The sequence below is a fragment of the Dromaius novaehollandiae genome, chromosome 11 (assembly GCF_036370855.1).
Source record: "Dromaius novaehollandiae isolate bDroNov1 chromosome 11, bDroNov1.hap1, whole genome shotgun sequence".
Classification (NCBI taxonomy): Eukaryota; Metazoa; Chordata; class Aves; order Casuariiformes; family Dromaiidae; genus Dromaius; species Dromaius novaehollandiae.
The window spans coordinates 24930200-24953780 of record NC_088108.1 but is presented as its reverse complement, the minus strand read 5'-3'; the positions used below and the strand labels follow the sequence as shown (position 1 = coordinate 24953780).

Below are 23581 nucleotides of genomic sequence, written 5' to 3'. Positions count from 1 at the left end.
TAATGCTTAGCAGTCCTTTTTTTCCACAGCAGTTAATGATCTTACTGTGAGTGTAAGTCAGCGTGTTGGGCACAATGCTGGGAAGCGAAGATCAGCACAAACGGAGCAAGTCTGTTCGGTTATTTAACCAGATTGCCACGGTAAAGGAGCTCTGCTGAAGTGGGTCTCGCGGCATTTAACCCTTCAGCTCTTTTCTCCAGGATGAGCTCCCAACGCGTATTTGTGCGTTTTGGCTGTCCTGGCATCTCCGTAATGCAAGTAGGACACCCTCGGAGCGGGACGTGTGGCTTGGTGTCCAGGGAGCGTTGAACCAAGACATCTAAAAAAACCAGGGAGTGGCCAGGAGGGAGGAGAGGTAAAGGCATATGTAAGATGTCGCCTTTTTTCTTGCAGCCAAGAAAAAGAAGAAAAACTTGTTCCTGAATTTGGTGGCTTTAGCAGGGAAGGAGGTGGGTTTGCAGCTGACAGAGAAGCATTGTCGTGTGCTGGAGCAAAATCTGCAGTTTATTAAATGGCACTTTTATAATTTGTCTTCAGATCTTACTGGTGGTAAAATGTTCTGTCTGCTAGAAACCCAGCAGAATCACAGTAGCCCTTTGAGAAGCAAGTATAAAGGGCAGTTTTATTTTATTACTATTTTTTATTTTTTCCTGCATGTTCGGATGTTATCTGTTGAGAGCAGAATTTGACTGTGATAATACCTTGATCCTTAAAGTGCCTTCATAGAAAGTAAACGTAAAACACATTAGAAAGTAATCCATCCTTCATTAAGCAGTGCTGCTACCACCGTTTGCCAGAAGCTGAGAAAGTATAAATAAGGAGATGTTACTTGTCCTCTTACTTGACTAACGGGTATAAGAGTCTGCCGTTGGCCACTGCTGGAGGAGAGCAGGCTGAACAGGCCTTTGGTATGGCACAGCGAGTCAGTTCGGATCTATTTATGGCCTTTTAGTATCTTTGGTGTTAGCATTTGACCATAGGAGAGCTTCGGGGAAGCAGCTGTCACGTGTCGGTCTGACCCAACGAGGTGATGTTCAGAAATCCTGCCGCAGTGTTAAGCGCAAATGCTATGGGTGTCCGAATGAAAGGCTCGATACCATCTGGGTCTGAACGGTTGGACTGTTGATACCGTGTAGCGCTCACGAAGGTGAGCATCTCACCCCTTCGCTCCGGTGACCGCTGGGGCGATGGTGCCTGTAAGGGGAGTAAGGAGTGTGAGGTCTGCTAGCAGAGAGCTGCTCTTGTGCATAGATATACGTCCCAAATCACCATGTTGCAGAACTATAGAGAGACTACGGGGTTGCGTTAGGGAGCGGTTGCTTCCCCTGGCCGCTTAGCTGTCGTGCTGCTCGCTGCGCTGCGTGTCTGCAGCTCGGCGCGAAGTGCCGTGACTCCGGAGCATGCGCCTGGATTTCCCTGGGAGCCCAAGGGGGGAAAGGCCACGGGGAAACGAGCTGTCCCGTTGTAGTGGAAACGGTGTACTTCTAACGGTGACGGAAACCTGGTGTTAGCACAGTTCACTAAAGGTGATGGTGTAAATGCGCACGGTGCTTTACACCCCGGCACAGAAGTCCCTGCCTGGACATGAATGCGGCTGTGCAAAGGCGCAGTCCAGCCGTGCTGAGCACTGGGAAGGGTGCTGAGCACTGGGAAGGGTGCTGAGCACCAGGCAGGGTGCAAGAAAGGGCAGAGCAGTGCAGCACCCTTGCAGAGAGAGGGGGCTTTGAAGGCGAGGGTCTGGAGGAGAAGGTGGCTTGTGGTTAAGAGACGAAATCGCTTCCAGCATAGGGATGAGAAGTGAATGGAAAGGCAGAGAGAGACTGTACTGCCTATACTCCAACATCTAAATGTTGTTTCAGGTTAGTGAATGTGTAAGATCCTATATTTAGTGTTGTCCTGCTGTTCTGAACAGCGTTAGGCGGTAAATTGAGATTAGTTTTCTAAATTAGTATCTTTCCAGCTGATTGTATTAGTTTAGTCTTTCCTTTGGAGTGATAGAGAAAAGGTTTCTTTCTTACTTTTCTTACTAACTCATTGAACGTCAATAGAAAGTTAGCGACAGGGCAATTAGGAACCTGTTCAACAGGCTGCTTTAATAGATTGCACTAGCCAGAGGAGCCGGGGCCTGTGTTACTGGCTGAACTTTTCAAAGCAGGCTAAGCAGACGAAAAGCCGAGCTCCCGGAGGGGGTTTCTGCTCTCCTTGCACTCTACATCAAAGAGCAAGTACAGTTCCGTGGGAGTGGGGTCCGTCAGCGGCTTGGGCTCCTCGGGGAGTCCTGGTCCACACGCCTCCGTAACACGGAGCGCGACACCAGCTTCTGTGTTTGGTTCTTCTCGCAGAAAAAATTGTTCAATGCGGTGGAGTCCCTCGACTCGGGTTTTGTTGCTTTGGGATCTGACAGGTTTTTAGGCTTTGGGTAACTGAATTAATGCACTTACAGTGGTGTTATAATCCATAAGAGAAGCTTTTATTTTTGTTCTCGTGAATCAGCTTCTGCATTTACATAATTTTGCACAGTTTTTGGAGCCAAGTCGTGGCCTTGTTTTGGGAGGTGCAGGCTTTGCCCTTTGTCTGAGCTGTGTTCTCGGCTCGGGCTGGATAATCCGGTCTGTGGCGTGTTTCCTTATGCCTGGATAATGCCCTGGTGCTCGTGAGACGTGCTTCCAGATGCGATGCAGCCTTCAAGTTAGGTTGCAAAAAGCTTTCCATAACCTAGGTTCTTCCCCCACCCCGCTCTGCACGATTGCTTTGCGCTCTTTCTTCTTAGGACTCGTACTTTGCCGCTTTTAAGAAAAAAGCGTTTTCCCAAACCACCCAGGAGCGCACAGGAGCGTGGTTGCTGCTTTTAGCGTGTGTTGCAGGCTCCATCTCCCGCTGCCTCAGCTCCCAGACCCAGCACGTGATGATCGTGCGGCCCGAGCGTGGCGAATGCCTGGTTCGTGGTGGCAAGAACCTTGTCCAAGTCAACACCTTTTAAGCTATGGAGGGCAAACCACATCCAGAGAGGCTGCTGCAGCGGTGCAGCGTACATGTTCATACGTCCTGGCCTTTCCCGAAATGGCCTGGTGGGAGAAAGTAAGTACATATGGGACCCATCTGGACGCTGCCTAATTTCTACGCAAAAAGAAGCACGAGTATCCCGTGAGCTTTTCCAGCCTCCTGTGTTTGGTTTAGGTCACGTGAGTTCAGGGTGGTTTTGCTGTGTTTGCCCTGAATCTTGTTCTTTACAGCCCAGAAACCAAGCGTTAGAAGAGATAACGATGGCATTGCTATGCGTAATACTTGGCTTAAAATAGCCAGACCAAAGAAGTGGTTAGAGTTCTGTAATGATAATTGCCCAGATCTAAAAATAGGGCTGTCAGGCACAGTGAAGGAGGCTCGTGAGGCGTAAATCAATGGGAGACACTTCCGAGGTTGACCCTGCAAAGCCCTGATGGAGCAGCTCGTTGCTGGAGGCATCTGCTGCGGGTTCCCCACCCTTCGACTCCAGTTTACAGCAGATGGGAGCCACCAGCAGCTGCAGAACTGACGCCTCTGCCGTTTAGAGCTGCTACAGGAAAAATGTCTGGATTCTTCTTAGGGAAAGAGAAAAAAAAAAAGGCTCCGTGAATATTACAGTGAGAACGGAGGGAAGGCTTTGGTGGAGGCCAAGGAGGGCTCCTTGGAAGTGTTTTGTCTCCGGACGGAGCCCTGCTGTAGCAGCCGGGGGTGGAGAACAAGCTTGAAGGGGCCTTGAGGAATCCGTGGCATTTAAATCCCCAGTTCAGCTGCCATGCTGCTCAACTCCTACAGCTTATGTTGGACCGGGAGGCAAAATTATAAGCATTTTGCAGCTGATTTGCAAGAATTAGCTTCCGTGCTAGCAGCTCACATGAGGAAGGCATTGCCATTTTAGAAATCAGGTGAGAAATGTTAAAAAAATAAATAAATAAAAGGGGGGGGTCTTCAAAAAAATGGCTGTTAATAGCTTTTCTGTTAGCTAGTCACAGCAACACGGGTGGTCGAGCCTAAAAAAGAAAAAATCGCTGACCCTGGAACAAGGAAAGAGGAAAAAACCACTGCCGGTAATGGACGTATTTAGCTTCATTTCTCTGTGCCTCGCTAGGTGACTTCTGGAGCTGCTTGGGACCGCGGCCCGGCCGTTGCGTGCGGCTGCCCGCTCTGCAGTCTGCTTTCTCGACTCGGACCCGGGGCGCTTTGGGAGCGCGAGGCCGGGCCGCGGCACGCAGCAGGACCTCGGCCTGGCGCGAGGCCCCGCGGCACAGTAATTTGTGTTGGCGGCGGCCCAGCGTTGCCTGTGCTGCCCCGCTCCCTCAAAAGGAAAGGTCTCTGCGGGTTATCACCTCGGCTGCAGGGACGCGCGGGACGGGGCTGCTGGCTGGCGCTGGGCTCTCGCCATCTCAGCTCGAGTTTTAGCTCGTCAGTCTGCAAAACATACCAAAGCGCTCGGTGGTTGCAAGGCTTACAGCAAATAGCGGTATCGTTTGAAGGTTTGAACTTTCTCATCTTTTTGCACAAAACAGGTGGCTCGTGTGGTTTGGAGAATCGTCAGCCTAAAATGAAACAACTTGTTTAAAATCATCCGTGGTTTGAAATGCGACTGCTCCCAAGGCTTGGTTGCTTTTTCTACCTAGAATCCTGGCTGGACCCAGAGGCTCGAGCTAGGGGCTGTAAAAACATCTTTAAGCTGGTTTTTATCTCTAACTTGACAAGTGAAAGAGCTGGATTCGCTGTTTTGCGTTCATTCTCTGTTTTCCTGGTTTAAAAAACCAAAATAATCGCTGAGTTTCTCCATTGCGGGGTGGCGAGAGGGAGGCAGCCGAGGCCACATCTGCCCCGTAGCTGCTGCTGTGACTGATGGTGGCACCAGCCATGGCTGCCAACTTTACACGAAATTTCTGTAAAATTGTTCTAAATCCTCACAACAATGTAAAAGCCACTTCATCACGCCTTAAAGAAAAAAGCTTTATTTTTCCCCGTGCAGAAGGTCGGGACCCAGCACCCCCACAACGGCCGTGGGGTGCCGTGTGCTGAACAGCAGCGCTCGCCCTGCAAACCGCCCTACGATCGCAGCGGGCCGTAAATAGATTTCTAAAAGATGCCTCTTGTCCAACAGGGAATGTATTTATAACCTGAAAAAATAATAAGACTAAAAGAAACCCACCCCAAACCCCCCTTGGCCGGCAGTACAAACCAGACTATTCTCTTCTGTGTTTATCTCTGTATACCAAACAAGACAGAGGAGAAATTTCTTTGAAGTGCGTTTCAATGAAGCCTTTAAGCCAGCTATTTCCTTGCAGGGCCGGCGCGGCGTATCCGCCTCGGCCCCCTTCCTTCCCCGGGCCCTGGCGGTGCTTTTCCCTGCAGAGCTCGTGTCGACGGCACGTTCGCATCTTCTCCCCGTGCCGTCAAAGCCCCACCGAGCTGTGCAGGTCGTCTCAGGTAGAAGCGCTTCCCTGAAGGTCAACTAAAATAATGAGCACGGATTTTCTTCAGTTGGCAAGTGCTTCTTCAAATAAACAAGTAGTCCTGAATTGCAAATCGATACAGAGGTAGGGGCTTGGCAAGAGCTAAGAAATACTAGATTTCAGTTTGGTATCTGAAATGAAGATTTCAGAGGAAATTTAGTTTTGCTTGAAGTACAACAGTAGTATTTCAGCCTCGTTGAGGACATAACCAACTTTGTCCTACTGCTCCCTTTGTGTTTATTATCATTCAGGTATTTTTTTTGAATGAGGGTAAAGGCGAGAAAAATATTTTGAGACTGAAATGTTGCAGCATTTTCTAGCAAATGTTCTGCCAACTTTGGGGTTAAAATTCCATTTTTGATGGACTATTTGTTGAAAAAACGTCACCCACCTCTACTCTTGACAGCTTTGATGTGGTTTCTCTTGCATTACCAAGGATTTCCTTGCAGCAGGACACTTGCAAACTAGAACATAGAATTGTAAATTCAACTTTTGATATGTTTTCAAATGAAGGGCTATACTTGCTCATAATCCTAAAATATACGTTTGCATAATGTTCCTCTGTGCACATGCTCTGTTAAAGCTTAATATTTCATAACTGGCTTGTAATTGGAAAGGAAGAGAGTCTCGATACACAGTGATAGCTTGAAAAAAGGTCTCCCGGAGGCCTGGGCTTGTAATGCTGTTTGCTTGGATTCTGCCTGCAAAAGATGACAGCGCCGGGGTAAGAATTTACTTAACCTCCAGCCGCTTGCCATAAAGGTATTTCCATCTTTGGAATGGATGTTGGAAGCCAAAACTGATTAAAAATGGCTTTGTGTGATTAAATGTTTCCTTTGAACACTGTCTTAGGAACATCAGCAAGAAGTATAACATTTCCCGAAGCTGAGTAACTTTAGATTTTTTTTTCGCTCTGCAAGAACGTGCTGGGAAGCGTGAATCACTTTGTTTTCAGACCGACAGCTAGGTGTTTTTTTCTTGTTTTTGGAGGGGGACAAGGTATGGCAGGGGGTGAAGCCACCCGTGCACAAAAGCAGCTGTCCCACTGTCCTGTGTGTCCCTGTCACCCAGGCAGGACCCCGGTGCGCGGCCGTGAGCCTCCGCTGGCAGGGCTGACTCTCGTTCCTCCTTCCATCCATCACCGTCCTTGATTTCTCCATCGTTTTGTGCTTTCACGTCTATCCGTGACTTTTCCTCCTCCGCAGCATCCGGGTTGCCTCGGCCCCCAGACTCCGCCGTGGTTCCCACAGCCCCTTCGTTCCCGGGCTCCTGCGCTTTTTCCATTCGTGCTCCCATCTCTCCGCCGGAGCCATGTAGCCTGGAAAACCTGTCAGGAGCACTCAGCATAAACAAGGATTTTCGTGTTTGCCAACTGTAGTTAGCTGCAGCTGATGGGCCAAAATAGCCGTCAGCCCGACGGCTGCGTGCGCAGTGCGAGGGGGTGTCCGGGAGGGCTTTGGCCAGCGTCCATGCCCAGCTAGGCACTCGGAGAGCGTTTGGGAAATGCGAGCGCTCAGCATTGCCAGGCGTAGCCTGAGGATGCTGCGTTTCCTCCTGCCAAAGGGCTTCGCTCCCCGTCCCGAACGCGGGCGGTGGGAGCCGTCTGCCCTGCTGGTGTCCCAAGGAGGGTAAGCACTGTTTGGTACAAGACAAAATACTTAAAAGCAGCAGCAGGCATCGTTTTTAGGGTCTGTTTTAGGCGCTTCCATCCCAGCGCTATTGCAGTGCCCAAGATTAACCGAGGTTTGTTGAACAGGCCCATACAACGATGCGATCTGGCAGCTCTGTCCCTCCTGCCCAGCTGCGGGTACCGCGTTTCTCCGGAGCGTTGAGCGCTGCTGCGTAGCTGCTCGTCGCCGAGGCTGAGGAGCCGGGAGGAAGGCGTCACTGATCTTCCAGCTTACTCTCTTTTTTTGGACAAAGACTAGGGTTTCAGACTAATGTTACATGTCAGCCCCAGTTCCTAGTTTTTCTTCGCAGTTTCCACCGTCTTGGAAGGAGAATCCCCTCCTTTGACCACAGCCGGCCCGAGAGCAGCGCGGGGAACGAACGCGGCGCTGGCCCGCTGCGGGGAGCCTTGTCTAGCGGAGGAGACCCGTCTGCAGCTGGGGCTCCTCTGCTGTCTTCCCGCACGGGCAGAGAAGGCATCCGCTGGGACAGCCCTGCAGAGCCTCGGCCGTGGACCGGGGCCCCGTGGTGCTCCCAGCCGCTGAGCAAGCAACACAGAGACTTTTCTTGCCCCAGAAGCTGATAGCCCAAGATGAGAGAAAATAGAGGAAATCGGGCAATGCGGCAGCGTAGAAAGGGAGGTGTTGCACATGCAGATGCCTAAAAGGAAAATTGTGTTTAAGTTGCTGGAGACATGTCGACTTCACTGGCCTGATCCTGGCAACACGTTAATGTTTTTCTAATGCTGTGAATTTCCCGCTGTCATCAGTGAAGGTCCCAGCATCCATCGCCTTTAGACGAGGGGTTCTGTCTTTGAGCTGTGCACCTAGATCTGTCATAGGAAACGATGGCAGCGTAGGATAGCCAGAGGCGTTTTCTTCATGTAGAAGAGACATCTTAGTGGCTAAGATAGTCAGGCTTCGTCAGATGTTGCATACTGTGTGGTTTTCTGCTACTTATATATATGTATATATATAGAGAGTGAGATGCTCTACAAAAGACTTGGGTAACGGGGTGGTGGTGTCAGACTGGTGAGGTGCTATGAGGAACCTATGGGTATGTATGTGGTTAGGAGACAGTTTGCTATTAAAAGTGATTTAAAAACCAGAGTTCTCAGGAGATCAGAATACTAATTACTGCTAGATGATAGAGCTGTTGCTGTACAAGGCAGAGTGTAATTTAATAGTGGATTGGGTAAAAACTATGGTTTTTGGTTTTTTAATTCTGTGAGATCTCAAAGTGTGTTCTCTCTGAGCTATTGGGTTTGTGCAAGTTGAGGAACTGAAACTAATGGAAATGGGCTCGATCCATAGTTTGGAAGTGGTGGAAAAGGGTTCATTAGAACATACCTAGTTTGGCAAAAATCATTTTAGTGTCAGGTCAGTGTGTTGCCTTAGATCGTGACCACTAACCAGCGTTTACAGTTACGAAGGCCCTTCCTTCATTTCAGTCCTCCAGAATGGTTTATGAAGGAAATACTGGCTTTTTTGAGCTCTGAAACATGACTGGCAGCTCTCCCTCGCTGCTCCCGCCTGCCGTGACTCGTGTTGTTACAGCAGAGTGAAGAAATCTCTTACCGGTGGATTTGTGTCTGCTGAAAAATGTTCTTCTGTGTAGCCTGCAACGTGAACGGCTTCCTCAGGGTGGAATTAGCCTGTCCATTTTATTTATTTTTAGCAGTGATGAAAGTTAGCTAATGCACAGCAGCAGTCTTCTGCTTCCTACCTGTCCCTTGCGTGCTCTGCTGCAGCGGCCGAGCACCGCTGCCGGGAGCCGCTTTGACCCTCGCGGTCCCTTTGCGCTGTGCCGATGCAGAGAGAGGTCTGCCTCTCTGGGGTTATTTTCGTTTAAAATGACAAGATTGGGTTTATCGCGGAGTAGTCCTGTCTCGTGGGTTGCCACGCAGCGAGGAGCAATGGCTGCAGCGGAGCTGTTGCAGCGTGAGCGAAGGGATGCTTAAGCGCGGCTTTGCCGCGTGAGCCTCACGGCCGCTTTTGGGATGCCGTGCTCTGCTCTCACCTCCTCCTTTCCATGGCAGCGGCACTTTTCCTCCGCGCACGTTAGCGATCTGCCCTCCCTGTCTCCCCGCGGCCCCCCGTGCGGCGGGGGCGAGCCGGGGCGCGCGGCTGCCTAATTTGGAGCGGCCGGGCTGCGGCTGCCTGCGGTGCTGCTCCCCATATAAGGAGAGCCGAGCCGCCGGGAGCAGCACAGCTGGGAGCGGCACATCTGCACTGCGCGCTGCGCTCGTCGCGGGGAGCCCATAGGTTAAATCCAGGCCTTGAGCCGGTTCTGTAGCAAAGCGAATAATGTGAAGAAAACAGATTTCCTATTAAATTCTGTTTTTTCGCTGTTCGCCAGGATGCGTGTGGTTATAATTTCCTTCGGAGTGGTAAATTCGTGCCGAGGAAGAGCAGAGCGTAAGCAGAGCAGCTCGGTCTGCGGAAGCGAATAACTCGTATGTGACGGTAATAAAAGCCACCTTCCCTGCAGCACGGCGGCAGCATCCTCGCGCAGAGACCCTGCCCCGCCGCGGGCACCACGCACGGATGGGGTCTCGTTCAGCCCGCGCAGCTCAGTCCCGAGACCTTTCCTTAAAACGCATCAGGATTTGGGGGGGGAACTTCCTCCCCACATATCTTCTACCCACATTGTGCTTCCTCTGTTTTTGCAGAGCAATAGTGTGAGCTAGAGCGGTCCTTATCAAGCCAGTCTGGTTTTGTAGCAGGTCAGTAAGGATAATACGTGTTTTGAGTGACCTCTTGCCCTTGCGGAGTTGGGTAGCAAAGCTTTTGCTGGCGTGGGAAGGCGGACTTGCCATTTCTCTCCCCTGTGGCTCCGCTTTTGCAAGTGATTTCCAAAGCTGTTCGTAGGCAGTACCTGCAGTCAGTACATGCGGAGCACAGCAGAAAAGTTTGGTTTTTTTTGCCCAAGAAAACATAAGGCAGAGGTACCTCAGGATGTCGCTGTCGGGAAATCCTTGCGGAGCGAGCTGCGGAGTCGACTTCTGAAGGATGATAAGTTTGAGTCTTGGATGGGCGAGTTTGGCCTGTGATTCCAGGGGACCTGAGGATGCAGTCGGTAGCTTGTGTGTCCCGCTAGCAAACGTCACTGCATCTAATGAACAACGGTCACCCCAGTTAATATTAAGGCGCTGTCAGCGTAGCCTCTGCAGGGTGACTGCTTGCACCTTTGCCTTTGGGCAGATCCTTAACAAAAAGCCAAACAACAAAACCTCGTAGTCTCCGTTACGAAGTGTCTCCTGGTGCTTTGGTGCATTTTCTGGAGGGGGTCTGGTGAACCGAAGGGAGTATTTTGGTCATGCATCTGAGTTCGGAATACCCTTGCGTGGGCAGGGACGGTGCCTGCGGGAGCCAAATCGAGGGAAGAAAGGGAGCGCTGACCCGAAAAGCGTGGGCAGCTGAGCCGTGCCCACGGGGAAGGAGTCAGTAAATCGCTGTGCGTCGGCAGTAGCGCAGTGGGTACCTGCCCTTGCAAACTCCTTGAAGCATAGCAGGAAAAGGCTGCTGGCTCCTCTGAGCTCGTGGCCCTCGGCCGAGCTTGGTGGGCTGCATCCTGCTAACCTCCTCCGCGTGCGTGCTGTGAGCACAGCACGGCGTGTGCTTCCCCTCAGCTCTCAGATCCTGGTCTCTTCTTTCTAAAGTACTCATTCTTGCTAAAAAAAAATTTTCCTATAGCTTCCATTTGCGACCTGTTTTGCATCCCGTTGTTTTTGCCTTGAATCCTGGAATTGCATAATCAGCAGCGGGAAAATGCTTTGATGACTAATTTTGTCTCCTGCTCCCTTTCTGACAGATTAAAAAGCAGCAACAAGATGTATTAGGTTTCTTGGAAGCCAACAAAATTGAATTTGAGGAGAAGGATATCGCAGCCAACGAGGAGAACCGGAAATGGATGCGGGAGAACGTCCCCGAGGACAGCCGGCCGGCGAGCGGGAACCCCCTGCCGCCCCGACTCTTCAACGACTGCCGGTACCTCGGGGTAAGGCACCTTCCCGATCCCTCGCTTGGTCTTTTCCTGTCCCAGTCCTCCCACAGCTGCAATGGTTTGTGCTTTGCTGTTTCAATCAACAGAGTTGGCAGCTGGACCTCTGGGTGTGCAGCCTGTGAAGGGCACGGAAGATGTTAAATGTTTACTCATCCTTTGGGGCTTTTAATAACGGTTGGTTCTTGAATGTCCTGCTCTAGAGGAAGGGTGAGACCTCAGGTCTGCAGATCCTCAGACCGTTGTGCTGCTTACTGGAATGAGCCTACCACCAACCTGCAGTATATGTATTTTTCCAGTGATGTTTTTTTAATAGCTTTGAAAGTTTAGGGTTTTCTAATTCTCATTTTTAACTGTAATTGTGGACTAGCATGTCACAGAAATCTGACACTGTTGCACCAGCCCTACGTTCTGTAGCAAATTCAGAGAGCTGTTCTGTACACATGGGTTTTTTCTATAAACGTAGACCTAGATCATTCTGTAACCTGTTATTCAGCTTCCACAAGAAGTGTTTGTATGGAGTGATTTCTGCCATGTCACTATATCAGTTTTCTAAAACTGAGACGAAAACACTTACCTTGGGCTCGGCTTTTTGTGGACTCTGTTTTGTGAAATGAAGGTGGTTGCAGTCCACTTATTCTAATGCCTTGCATAGATTAAAAATCATGCTGCAAATACAATTCCTACTTGTAAGTATTTTAATGCTTGATCAAAAGTATGTTGCCCTGCAGCACTTCTACTCAGCAGGCCATGCTTGAATGATTATTAGATTAACTGTTAATTTTATTTTAAAAACTTAATATCTCCTGAAAAGAGCACAGTATGCATTGCTCTCTGCTGTTTGTTTCTAAGTCATTTTGCAGTCTGATGCTGGCCTGCAAAGTCCGTAAATCAGAATCTACCAGTTCTACGCCTTTGAGAGGCAATGCTGTGGCTACTGAAAGAAACGATACTCAATCCCCAGGAAATTTTTTCTTGCTTGTAACAAAGGCTGAACTCGAAACAAAATCCACAGTGAACTAAGATACCATGCAGCTTTCAAAATTTTAATGACCGTGGTTTTGACATGGAAAAGTTTTCGAGTGACAGATCAGTAATTGTCTGTAACTGAAAGCTGAGAAGGAGCTAGTCATGAAGAGCTGAAAATGTCTATTACTTGCAGATATCTCTGTCTTTTTTTATGTTTTTTCTTAAAAAGCCAAAACTTCCATGCCAGTAGTAAATCCAGTTGCATACAGTGTCACCTTTCTCTCCTTGGCACAGCAGAGCCTTTAGGTGCGCAAGCAAATCGCGGCGCGGTTGTCCTTTATCAGTGAAATGTAGCCAGATTTCTGCTGCATTGCTGCAGCTGCCCAGCAGCACGGGGCACCGTTACGCGGTGGTGTGGGACAGGAAGAGAAAAAACTGCGTGCAGTTGTATCTGAGTGTTCGCTTATCGTAGATACTTGCGATTATCTATCGCAGATAGATAACGTACCCCAACTGCAACCCGGGAGAGTTCTGGATACAGTAAGTTTGGGGAGAGGTGTGCATATACTTCAGACCAGTTGCTGCTACGTGCTTATTTCATTGCAGAAGGTTTTGTTAAAGGAATATCATGTCACTTTGAACTTTTCACGACCAGCCACTGCTATTCTCCAAGAAAAAAGGTTTTAAAACTACTGAAAAAGGTTTTAAAACTACTTCAGCTAGGCTGAAGATCACACAGTAGAGGATCTCCAGGGGAAGATTTTAATGAAAGGTGTACCAAGCAGGCAGGCAAGGTTACCCTCTATGTCTGGGATATTTCTGAGTGGGTTTGGAGTGCCTCTCCAGCTCCCATATATCCCAGTGCGTTAGGGTGAGGCTGGGGCTTTATATCATACAGAGAGTCATTGCTCTTTGCCTCACTCCCTGTCTTTCCCGTATGTAAACAGTGAGATGGTGGAGTCTCCGCCCATCACACGAGAGGTTTCAAGTCCTTTTTTTTGGTCCTGAGGTTGCTCCCATAAAAAGCAATCCCGGAAGATGCAAAGGGACTCTAATTGCTCCCCTTTAGAAATCCAGTCAGTTTACGTAGCTGGATTCAAGTTACTGCAGTTTTAGCTTTCAGAAGGGTAAAAGTTAATTTTATACACCCGCGCATTTAAACCCACCTACGGTTTTATCTGATTCACCTTAAGCATGAACTTCCCTGTTGGTTTTACCTGATGCAGCCTAACAGGTAGCGGTATGAGCCAGCGGGGCTTTATTGGTGTGGGCGCAGCAGAGGGGCTGCGGCTGCAGGCTGCCCGTGCCCGCGGGCTGGCGAGGAAGCTGCTCCTCGGTCGGTGCTCAGAGTCGGACTGCTGGACTATGAACTTGCGAGATAACAACCGCTTTGTTATCAAGCAGCCCCAGCGTAGAGCAAGCACTGTCAGCAGGAGGGCTTCGGGGGGGATTTAACGTATTCATATGCATTTTTATCCAACTAGCACCTGAGCACTACGTGCACAAACTGAACAAGGATTTGGCATCCCTGATCTCTAGGCTGTCTGCATTCTCCGTTCCCTCTGTTCCAGCTGCCGCAGCCTCTGCTGCGAGTGCCCTGGCTCTGAGCACGCTGCAAAGCCTGCAGCGTTTGCTCATTCCTTACGCTCTCGCCTGCAGACGGACGGGCATGTGAGGTAGCCTGCCCGTAATGGCAGCTCCCTCCCCGACGTCAGCCCTCGACGGAGCCTGCTCGGTGCTGCCGCTCGGCCCTAGGGACGTTTCTTGGCCAGGACTCAAAAGAAACCCCGTTAGAGCTGGAGGGAGCCGGTGCTGTTGCTTCAGCTAAAACAGAGAGAAGGAAAGGCAGGAGTGAGATAGGGGCTGAGTCTGGAAATCGGAGTTGGGGAAGTGTGTGGTGGCTCGGCCAGCGCTGGGCTTGCACAATCCTGGGTTCATTTGCTTTTGCTTGCTCTTCCCTCACGTAGCAGACGACCAAGTTGAGTCATTTACAGAATTGCATTCGGCCTCAAATATTAAAAAGGGCAGAGAAAGGAGCATGTATATTTTTATTCTGTATTTCATAGTTTATACTTTTTTTATGCTTGAGAAGTGGCTGTGTGCATATTTAGAGCAACTGTGGTGCCCTTTTTAACACACCAGCAAACAGTATGAGGCTCAGACATGTGCTGTTTTGCTGGGCTGGTGCACTGACTGTGCTTACGCTAAAGGCAGCTGGACCTGTACCTCTGCAGCACATGAGTACGCATGGATTTAGAGCAAACAGCCCTACTGCATTTCATTCATTTGCCTAGACTAATCGTAAATGGCAAAAGTGATGGAAGAAGTTTACTTTCAGTTTACAGGTTTAAGTTTAACTTTTAACAGGTTTAAGAGTGGGACTATGGACCTGAGTCCACAGTCGCAGAGTTGCCATCACTAATCAGGAGTCAGTAATGACAGCTGTGGATTTAATGTTTCTGCTTGCAACTTGGTAAGGGCTCAGCCCAGCCCCGGAGGGGGGACATCGATGCCAGGCCAGTGACGGTGCAGTAAACTGCCGTGGAGGTTGTACCTCCGGGAGAGGCTGAAGCACCATGTAGCAGCATCTGTTGCTGCGGATGCCGAAATGCCCAGCTTGTCACCTTTTCCAAGCACTATAAATTATATGGCAGCGATGCTAATGATGGAAATCTGAGGTGACCCTCTGAATTTTGCATTATGCCCCAGCAAGCAGCTTGCTCGGTGTGGGCTGGGTAACATACCAAACTGATCTCCAGTTATTTCTGAAGATTCATACTTCTGTTTCGCTTTTTCCCCCCTTGCCCCTAATCCCAAGGATTACGAAGCTTTCTTTGAAGCCCGAGAGAACAACGCAGTGTATGCGTTTTTAGGCTTGACTGCGCCACCTGGTTCAAAGGTAGGTGTATACATTTTTCACAGTAAACTGCAACCTGTATTTTACACCTTGTTCTTCTCTGCTCACAGTAGTGTTTTGTGGTTGCCCCAATGAATCTACCTGCTCGTCTGATATTCAGGCTCCAGAGGCTTTGGCTTTAGCTTTCAGACTTCAGCACTACTGCAATACATTGTTGTGTGCTCATTTATGTAGAAGATGCTGTATTCCCTGTTCCTCCCTGTCCTTCCACCAGAAAAATTCAATGTTCAAGACTGATGCTTTTTTGATACCCTCACTGTAGAGCCACTTTGGATTTTTCTTTAATCAGATTTTTTTTTCATATTGTACACCCTGGGAACAAGTAAAAGAGCAGTTAATATGTGCACTGAAGAAAGTCCAAGAAATCTAGATGAAAAGAAATTGCCTCAAAATAAAGATTTTTCAATTTAGTGAAAAAAATAATTCAGATGAAGTTTTGATGAGACTTTTGTAATGGAAAATACCTTGAAAACAGTGTCACTGGTCTTCCTTGAAAGCAATTTTTTCCTCCACCCTCTTATCTGAAGCTTTGTTTTTCCTTTGCCAATCGCAAACCGGGTTGCTGCTGTGCGGATGCGATGGGCTGGGATTCTCCGCTGGATTTTGATGAGATAAGACAAGGCTGCTCTAGATGTTTCACTTGAGGGCAGCAGGATCTGCCAGGTCACTTCCAGCTTTCTTGTTCCAGTGGATAAACACACCGCTTCCTTTCAACTTTATTCATGTAAGAGTTGAAGGTCACCCTGTACATATCACTCAGAGACCTAATTTTAAAGGTGGATGATGATCAGTTTGTGTTAACTGTTACAGACTGTGGGTTGGACTGAAACACACAGTTTTGGGAGCCAAATGAGTTTCCAGGGATAACTCCACTAACGTGAATGGTGTAGTGAGGAAAAACCGCAGGATGCAGGATGCTTTCTCGAATACAGAGGCTTTCCCGGGTGCATCCGTATGATCCTTTGCTTACTCTGCGGCTGATTGCGTGAGCTGCAGAGCGACTGTACAACCCACCGCAGCCTTGGAAGCGCAGCGCTGCAGAGGAGCAGTTGGTGCCATGATGAATCAGGTCGTCTGTCTCCGTAACATGCACGAACGTTGCTGCATGCCTAACCTGCAAGTTACTGCTTTGACAGACGCCGTCTGCGTGGCCAGCAGTTGCTCTAATTTGGTCTGAAGGGTGACTTAAGGAAAAGGTTAAACTTAAGAAGGAGAAACGTTAAGGTAGTTGCACTCTGCTGAATTTTCGGAAGACTTGCTGCTGCTTGGGGGTGCATTGGAGCTGATGAAGATAACCTTTGGATGGGTGACTTTGTGCCCAGTGTATTCTGCTGTTGGCCTGACTGTTGTTATCTGTACTACAATTGCATGATGTCAAATCAGGCTGATTGCCTGCTGCCTAGAATGAGAAACTCATTTGTGGATGCTGGAATTGGCATTTACAGCATAGCTACAAGCAGCTAATACTGCAGTTAATGACACTGAGTCTGTGTATGGGGCTACATGAAGTGAAAGGAATCTAGGATCAGCCTGAGTGCCATTGCGAGAGAGGACCTGGACAGCAAACCCCCTTTTCAGGGTCAGTCTGAGAGATTTGGAAAGCTGTTTGAATACAAAGCTCCAATATTAATGCCAAACAAAACTGTGAGGCAGGCCTCAGAAATGAGCATGGGAATGGAAATAACTATTTACTGAGCGCTGATGTTTTGTTTTGTGCTTTGGGCACTGAAGAGTTCAAATGCACCTGCAGACCCCAGGGAAATACTCGGAAAATGGTTTGCATTTAATTTATCTTTAGTATCCCAACTTCAAGCAGTGCAGGCCTTTCAAAGGGAGAGGATTGGGTGAGTTAAAGGCTGTGATTACTTATTTAAGAAGTGACAGCATGCTCAGTGCGGGCCCTCATGGGAGCAATAAGGGAAAGTGAGAGAGATGGAAAGATTAAGATCTGAAAAGCTGAGCAGTGCCCAGGCAGCTTGCAGGATTAGGCTCGAGGAAAGGGAACTCGGCTTTCAAGGCAGGTGGGTTCGTGTGTTCACTGTGGAATGAGTGCACTTTGTGTTATTTCTACCCGCTTTCCTGGGGAAGAGAGAAATACCAGGAATCCTCTCCAGCTTACCACTGCCTCCTTTAAAGATATGCACCTGATACTGCATTTTCTGCCAAAAAAGGTTGGATGCCACTTCTGTAGTGCCTGTGACCGGCTAATGGCTGTGTGACAAAGCAGAGGACCGCGTCTTTGTTTCCATTCACAGAACCGCTTGTCTTCTAGAGAATTTAGAGCATTCTTTTTTCCCAGCCTTTGTTGCCTGTTTTTGTCTTTCCACCTCTTTCACCTGCCTTTTCTGTCTCTAGCTGATAGCCTGCCCTTGCACGAGCCGTGCGGCTGTGCCGTGGCTTCCCGGCTCTGCTCGTGGGCTGCGGCACGCAGTCGGAAGGGGAGCACGGGGATGGCGGAGCGGCAGCCCCAGCGTTCCCACGCTCCGGGGCTGAGCAGCGCCCTGCGACGCGCTCGGCAGCCAGCCAGGAAAGCCGAGACATCCCCCGGGCCCAAGATAACGGGGATACGCGTGGTCCTTCCTGCCCTGCGCGCTGGGGTCAGGGCCTGTGTCCCCTGCTCCTGGTCTGAGGGGCTCTTACAGGCTTCCCAGAAATTCCCTTCTTCCTCTTCCCTCCTGTCTTTTGTGTAGTATTTATTTGTTTGACATATTTTTGAAATCGTTATAATGACTCAAGCTTATGTTAGCAGTGACACCAAGTCTGCTATCTTCAGTATTTATATGCAGTCACCAAAACAAACAATTCAATTACATAAAAGCTGAGTTTAGCATGTTTGGGGCTTTTTCTCACAAACAAGCAAGCCCTCTGTCCTGGAGTGCCCCAGCAGAAGCACTGTGAATCTGTTCATCTTTTTGAAGGCCATGCCAGTGTTGAGATGTAATTGCACTGATCTTCAGTCAGAAGTACATTTGCAGAAACCATTTTCAAGGAAACTATTTTGCTTTTGTAGTTCCTTTATAACAGCAGTCATTTTATTCTCGTTGGTGACCACCACCTTTCTGAACATACAAAACCCCAAGACTGAAAAATGCAGGTTACTGTTTTTAATGTTTCTTCTGGAGCATACCAAGAAATGTTAGAGGTTGCGGGGGGAGTTGTGAGCTAAACTACAGCAACTGTTTCTTGATCTCAGTGGGAATCAACTCATTATATCTGTTCTTTGACATCTGTGGGCAAACCTGGTCCTGTCGTGGTCAGGAACGTGGAGTGAGCAGCACAGAAAACGTGAATAAGCGCATATTCCTGCAGGTCCTGTCTGGGCTAGGCTGGAGCTGGAGGTAAAGCCAGCACCGTATAGGATTTGCTTTATAATGTAATCATGGGCAGTGGGGACTCTTTGAGCTGGGCTCAGTGCTGCCACTTGGCTTAATCACGTACTTTTGTAATTTTTGTCATGTTGTATGGACACTGGTGCCTAGCCCAGGTATGTGTAAGTTGTCACCTTGCATAAAGTACTAATATATATAATTCTGTTCTGCTATTTCAGGAAGCCGAAGCACTGGCAAAGCAGCAAGCGTGAATTTCAACTGCCTTAAATGCTCTGTAAAGGGAATTTCCACAGCTTTTTATAAAATAGTAAAATTGTCTCTGCTTCAAGAAAAATAGATGTGATTTCTAACATTTGATTGGTGCTTGCAGCATTCACAGTACATTAATACAAATCTGAACACAAAGCGAAAACGTGAACATAAAGGTAGAAAGCATGGAGTGTGTTATTACAAAGTTGGAAGCATAGGAAATTGAAGCAATTAGACATGATTGATTTTTCAAATAGTTTAAACTGTCTTGGCATTTTGTCCATTTTGTGTAAACTTAAAGAAACTATTTTAGTACTATTAATGCAGATGTGGTTATACCTAGATATCCAACTATTTAAAAATATGGAAAACAAGCAACAACATTAAACCTTATCAGATACTAACTTTAGTGCCTGAGTTGCCTCAAAAATATTACTGAAATACACAGTAATTTTTCAGTGTCTTTTTAGATTCTGGTTTAAGCTGAAATTGTAGGTGGTGATGTGTAGTATAATAACCATTGTAATCACTTTTGGAATTGTTGTTTGTTCTTTTGTAGAATGGATATTTAAAATTGTATTGTAGCACACTGTACAGATGACAAAAAAAATGCCATGTATTTCTCATTTAAGTGATCTATGTGGGCTCTTCCTACAAAGAAAAAGGGATTTGGGCAATGGACGGCCTTTCCATTGGTAAGCTGACCACATAGCTGCCTAGGCACAACTTTTTGCATGTTTGTGCGCAAGACTTGGTGCACCTCAGTGAAATACACGCTAATTCCCAGGCAACGTTGCAAATAAGCCAAAATGGCCAGAAATGGCATTTCCTTACCAGTGTAAGGGTGAAAGCCTTTAATGTAATTCTTTACAAAAATACCAGTTCACACTGCTTATAGTGTTAGATATCTCAGTGCATGTCCAGGTAGTAATTAGTTGCATATAGTATTTTTTCAAATGAGGAAGTGAAATGTTTGAATAGCAAGAACTATTGTAATTAAGCAGGGTTTTTTTTTTTTTAAGGTTTAAAAACTTATTTCTATCTATTGCCATATCATGAAGCTATGACAGGAATTGCAAACCTATTAAAAGTGTCTTGTATTGGTGAATTTACCATGTGCAATATTAGCCTGTCCATTCTCCCAGTGCTCATCAGATAGCTTTTTTGGCCATATTCTGCAAAAATATAAATAACTAGAAGTGCCCTGAACTGTAGGAAATGTGTGGGTAATTTAAAGTGCATTTTGCACCACATAAGGTACTTATTCCCCCAAAGCAACAAAGGACTGTGAGAAAGATGATTAGTCCTCCGGAGAGGATCACTCTGATAGCTCTGCACACACACATTTTAATTTGCTTTGCTTTATGAAGGTAGAGAAACGGGTGGTATAGCTCTGCAAAAGGCTGCAGCATATCATCACCATGCAGTTACTTTCACTGATGCAGTAAAGCAGTGCTTTTAAAATACTTTCTAAAACAGTTTACAGCTTACAGTTTTAAAGTCTGAAATTAGGAACAGGACAAAAGTAAAAATGTATGTTTACAAAGACCCTCTAAAGTGCAGTAATTCAATACTTCTCTCACCAACATTTGTTTAGAACTTTTGTTCCATTCACTGAAACTAATGTTTTTGTCAATGTCCATTAAAAGAGAAATGCAGCTACTTGCTCTTGGTTGGAGAAAGTTCTTCTAGAGAAGATCATGATGAAACTTCCACAGATATGAGAGTGAGCAGGATCTAGTGTGGAGCCAAGGTAGTTAAACTTTTTTTTTTTTTTGGTCATGTTTTATTTTTTCCGATTCAGGGGCCTGGGAGTAAGTGTTTGAAACTTGTGCTTATAAAAGCAAGCACAGCATCATAATAGCTAGGGGTAAATTAATGTTGCCTCATCTTCAAGATTAACACACACACATTTGTGCTTTCTTATTAACAGGCTTTATCAGTAATTGCTGAAATTTTGTGGAATTTGTTTTTAGGATCTTTTAGGAGTAGAAGGTGGGTTAAATTTTACATCCAGTGTCTGATTTTAATCATTCACTGTGATTGCATCATTCTAAAGTGAGGTGAGCTTGCTTTCTTAATGCTGGCATAATCTTTCTCTTTGTCTAAACCTGGTCATGTTTTTGAGAAAGTAAGAAAGGATACTAGGTGAAGTTCTGTGAAGAAAGTGGAATTTGACACACAAGTCACGATACTCATGCTTATTTGCTGCGTTTCCTGTTTAGGGAAAGTATGGCATAAGTTTTGTGCATTACAGTCATTATTTTGGAGAAGCTATAATTGAAAGTGACTGCCAAATTCTGTCAGTTCAGTGACCCAAAATAGTCTGAAAAAAGGTCAATCTCTATTTCTGACAGTCAAGAAAATTGCCAAGTTTTAGAAAGCAGAGTCGGTTCCCTCATCTAGTCCCCCCATCCTTGCCATATGGTAGCATTCAAACGGTATCTGCATTCCTAAGAAAGCTCTGTCGAGACAGACTGAATTATTTCTTTGTCCGGGGAACAAGGCACCAACTCAGACTGAAAAATACCTAAAATCTTTCTGTTGTGGGCTGTGTGTAAAACTTGTATTTGTTTTGATGAAGACCTTTTGCCTGAACTAGAAGTGGTAGGGATGTGTTCCCTATAGGCTACTTCTCTGGTTCACATACCTGTTCTTAGGTTAATGATGGGTACAACAACTGAATTTGTTCATTTCTTTCTTGAACTCTATATTTTTCCTATGTAGAAGGCAGGCAATAAGTATTTAAACTGTATGTTAACCATTCCTGAATCATTCCAATAAAATTGTTTCAGAATGCTTTCTCACACTCTTGACTCTTTTACATGATATCTTCATGGTTTTAAGTGGCCCCATAAGTTGAAAAAAGTGCAGGTTTCTAGTGAAAATAATGATTAAAAAAAATACCAGGATCTATATAATAAAGTGAATATAATGCATGAGTTTTCCATCCACTACTGCATGTTAAATTTATTTTCTCTCTCACCTGTGACAGCTAAGGAGTTTTAATTATTTAGGAAACATCTACACAAAATAATATCTTCGGGGTTTTTTGAGTTTTTGGGAGAGTTTTCAATACACTTCCTAATTAACCTGCTTCCCTGCTCCTCCCCCAAGGCACTTATCAGGTCAAAGTGGACAGGGCAAATCAACTTCACCCCATGCTTGTAAAGCGGCCAAGCAGCCCGAGCTGCTTTTTTTCACAATGTGTAATTAATTAGCTTTATGCTGCTCCCAGCAGGGGGGCTGTGTTATTTAATATCTACGTTGCCAGAGAGGGCAGTGTTAGGTATCTATTTAAACTAAAGCTATTCATTTTTACCTTCTCTGTTTGCCTGGTAGACCCAGCAGGTACATTCTTTTAAGAGTCCACGTGTTTTACATACCAAAGTATTACACCACCGAGAAGTGCTATAAAAGATATATTTTTCAACCCCTAAACTGTACTAGGATTTGCCCAAATCCCAGACTTGTATTCAGATGCTCTTAAGGAAACCGATCACTTAATTTTTAGAGTGGTTTGTTAGAAGGGAGCTTACTTGCTTTCTATTTATAGAGTCAACTTTTTTCTGTATCTAAACAAAAGCACAACTGAGAGCGATCAGTTATCCTCATGTCTTTAAGTAGTGTTTATTGCTTGTCTTTCACTCTTGCTCTCCAGCATTATTTAGTGTCTTAAAAAATGGTCGACAATGTAAGTTAGGGAAAACAGCTTCTGAGGCTGTTTCTAATTATAAGGAATCCCATTTACTTTCACTGTATATACACTTCACTTGTATAACCTGAATAAATCTCTTGCTTTCTTGTCTGTTTATAAAAGTCTTAAAAAACAAGTAATTGTTATTCATTAATGTAAAGCTCAATATAAATCAGTTTCAAAAATCTGTTTAAAAACAAAATGCATGTCTGCGTATGTTTACTTAACTTGCTGTTTCAGGTTATGATAGTGTGCACTGTAATAATAAACTTTTCTACCAATGAATATGGGATTTTTCTCATTTCTCATTTAATATTCTTAATCCATATTTTGTGGAAAATTCTGTAAAGCCTGATTGTATCATTCAAACTCCAGAAATATCCTGCAATACACACTCAAGGTGTGCAAAGTGGAGATAGATGCCTGCTAGTCCCTTACAGTCTTCCTCACAGAGTTGATTGAGGTTAATTTGACAAACACAAAGCCCAAAAGGTAGGCTCCTAAACAGAGTTAGTTAACTTCAGGTAAAGTTTTTGTCAACAGAAGTAGGTGAGATTTTACATGATTAAGTATGCTGAGTAATGACTGGCTCTTCAGCAGCTCTGTTACTTGAGCTGATAAGAGTTCATTTACATACTGTATACAAAGATCTGAGTCTTTGGTTTTTATCTTTTTTTAAACATGAAATGAGAAAAAGGTTGCGGTATTAGCTAAAGCTGTGCACACAAGCCCACAATTTGAGAAATGCAAGAAGAAATACTAGGAACAACCTAAGATACATTTTTCAAAGCAATAATTTAAATCCATTTACATAATAGATTCAGACTTATCAGTAACCTGCATTAAGAACTTAATCAGGCCACATCCCTCCTGTGTTTTCCCCATTATGGTAGGAGAATTTTAATAGTTAGTTTAAAATGAAACTGAGACAAGTCATTACCTGGGAGCAAGCCATTGAGGTATCCTGCCTTGAGCTACTGTTTTCCTCTTTTGCCAGTCTTGTTTTTTTTTTTTTTTTTTTTTTTTGGGGGGGGGGGGTTGATATAAATACAAGACTGGGAAAACATGTATTACTACTTAGGGAGAGGCATTCTGAGTTTACATTTTCCTGCTTCATCCCCAGCCTCTGCTAAAGAGCTGATTGAAGGTGCAAGTTAAAATGAAGGCACCTACCTATCACTTATGTCCATGTATTCCACTGGAGAGCTGAGTACTATCATCATGTTTCTTCCACCTATCTTATGTTCTTTTTTTTTGGAGTCAGCACACTGTTTCTGAA

The 23581-nt window shown here is 46.2% G+C and overlaps 1 protein-coding gene across 1 annotated transcript in view; it reads left to right on the top strand.

Annotated features, from left to right (window-relative positions):
• SH3BGRL (SH3 domain binding glutamate rich protein like) overlaps positions 1 to 22587 on the top strand; it is a 38968-nt gene extending 16381 nt beyond the window's left edge. The window contains exons 2-4 of the mRNA XM_026110934.2: positions 10953 to 11138; positions 14929 to 15009; positions 18575 to 22587. Of these exons, the coding sequence (XP_025966719.1) occupies positions 10953 to 11138; positions 14929 to 15009; positions 18575 to 18607 (300 nt within the window). The 3' untranslated portion in view covers positions 18608 to 22587. The remainder of the gene's footprint in view (positions 1 to 10952; positions 11139 to 14928; positions 15010 to 18574) is intronic.
• Positions 22588 to 23581: the final 994 nt, after the last annotated feature.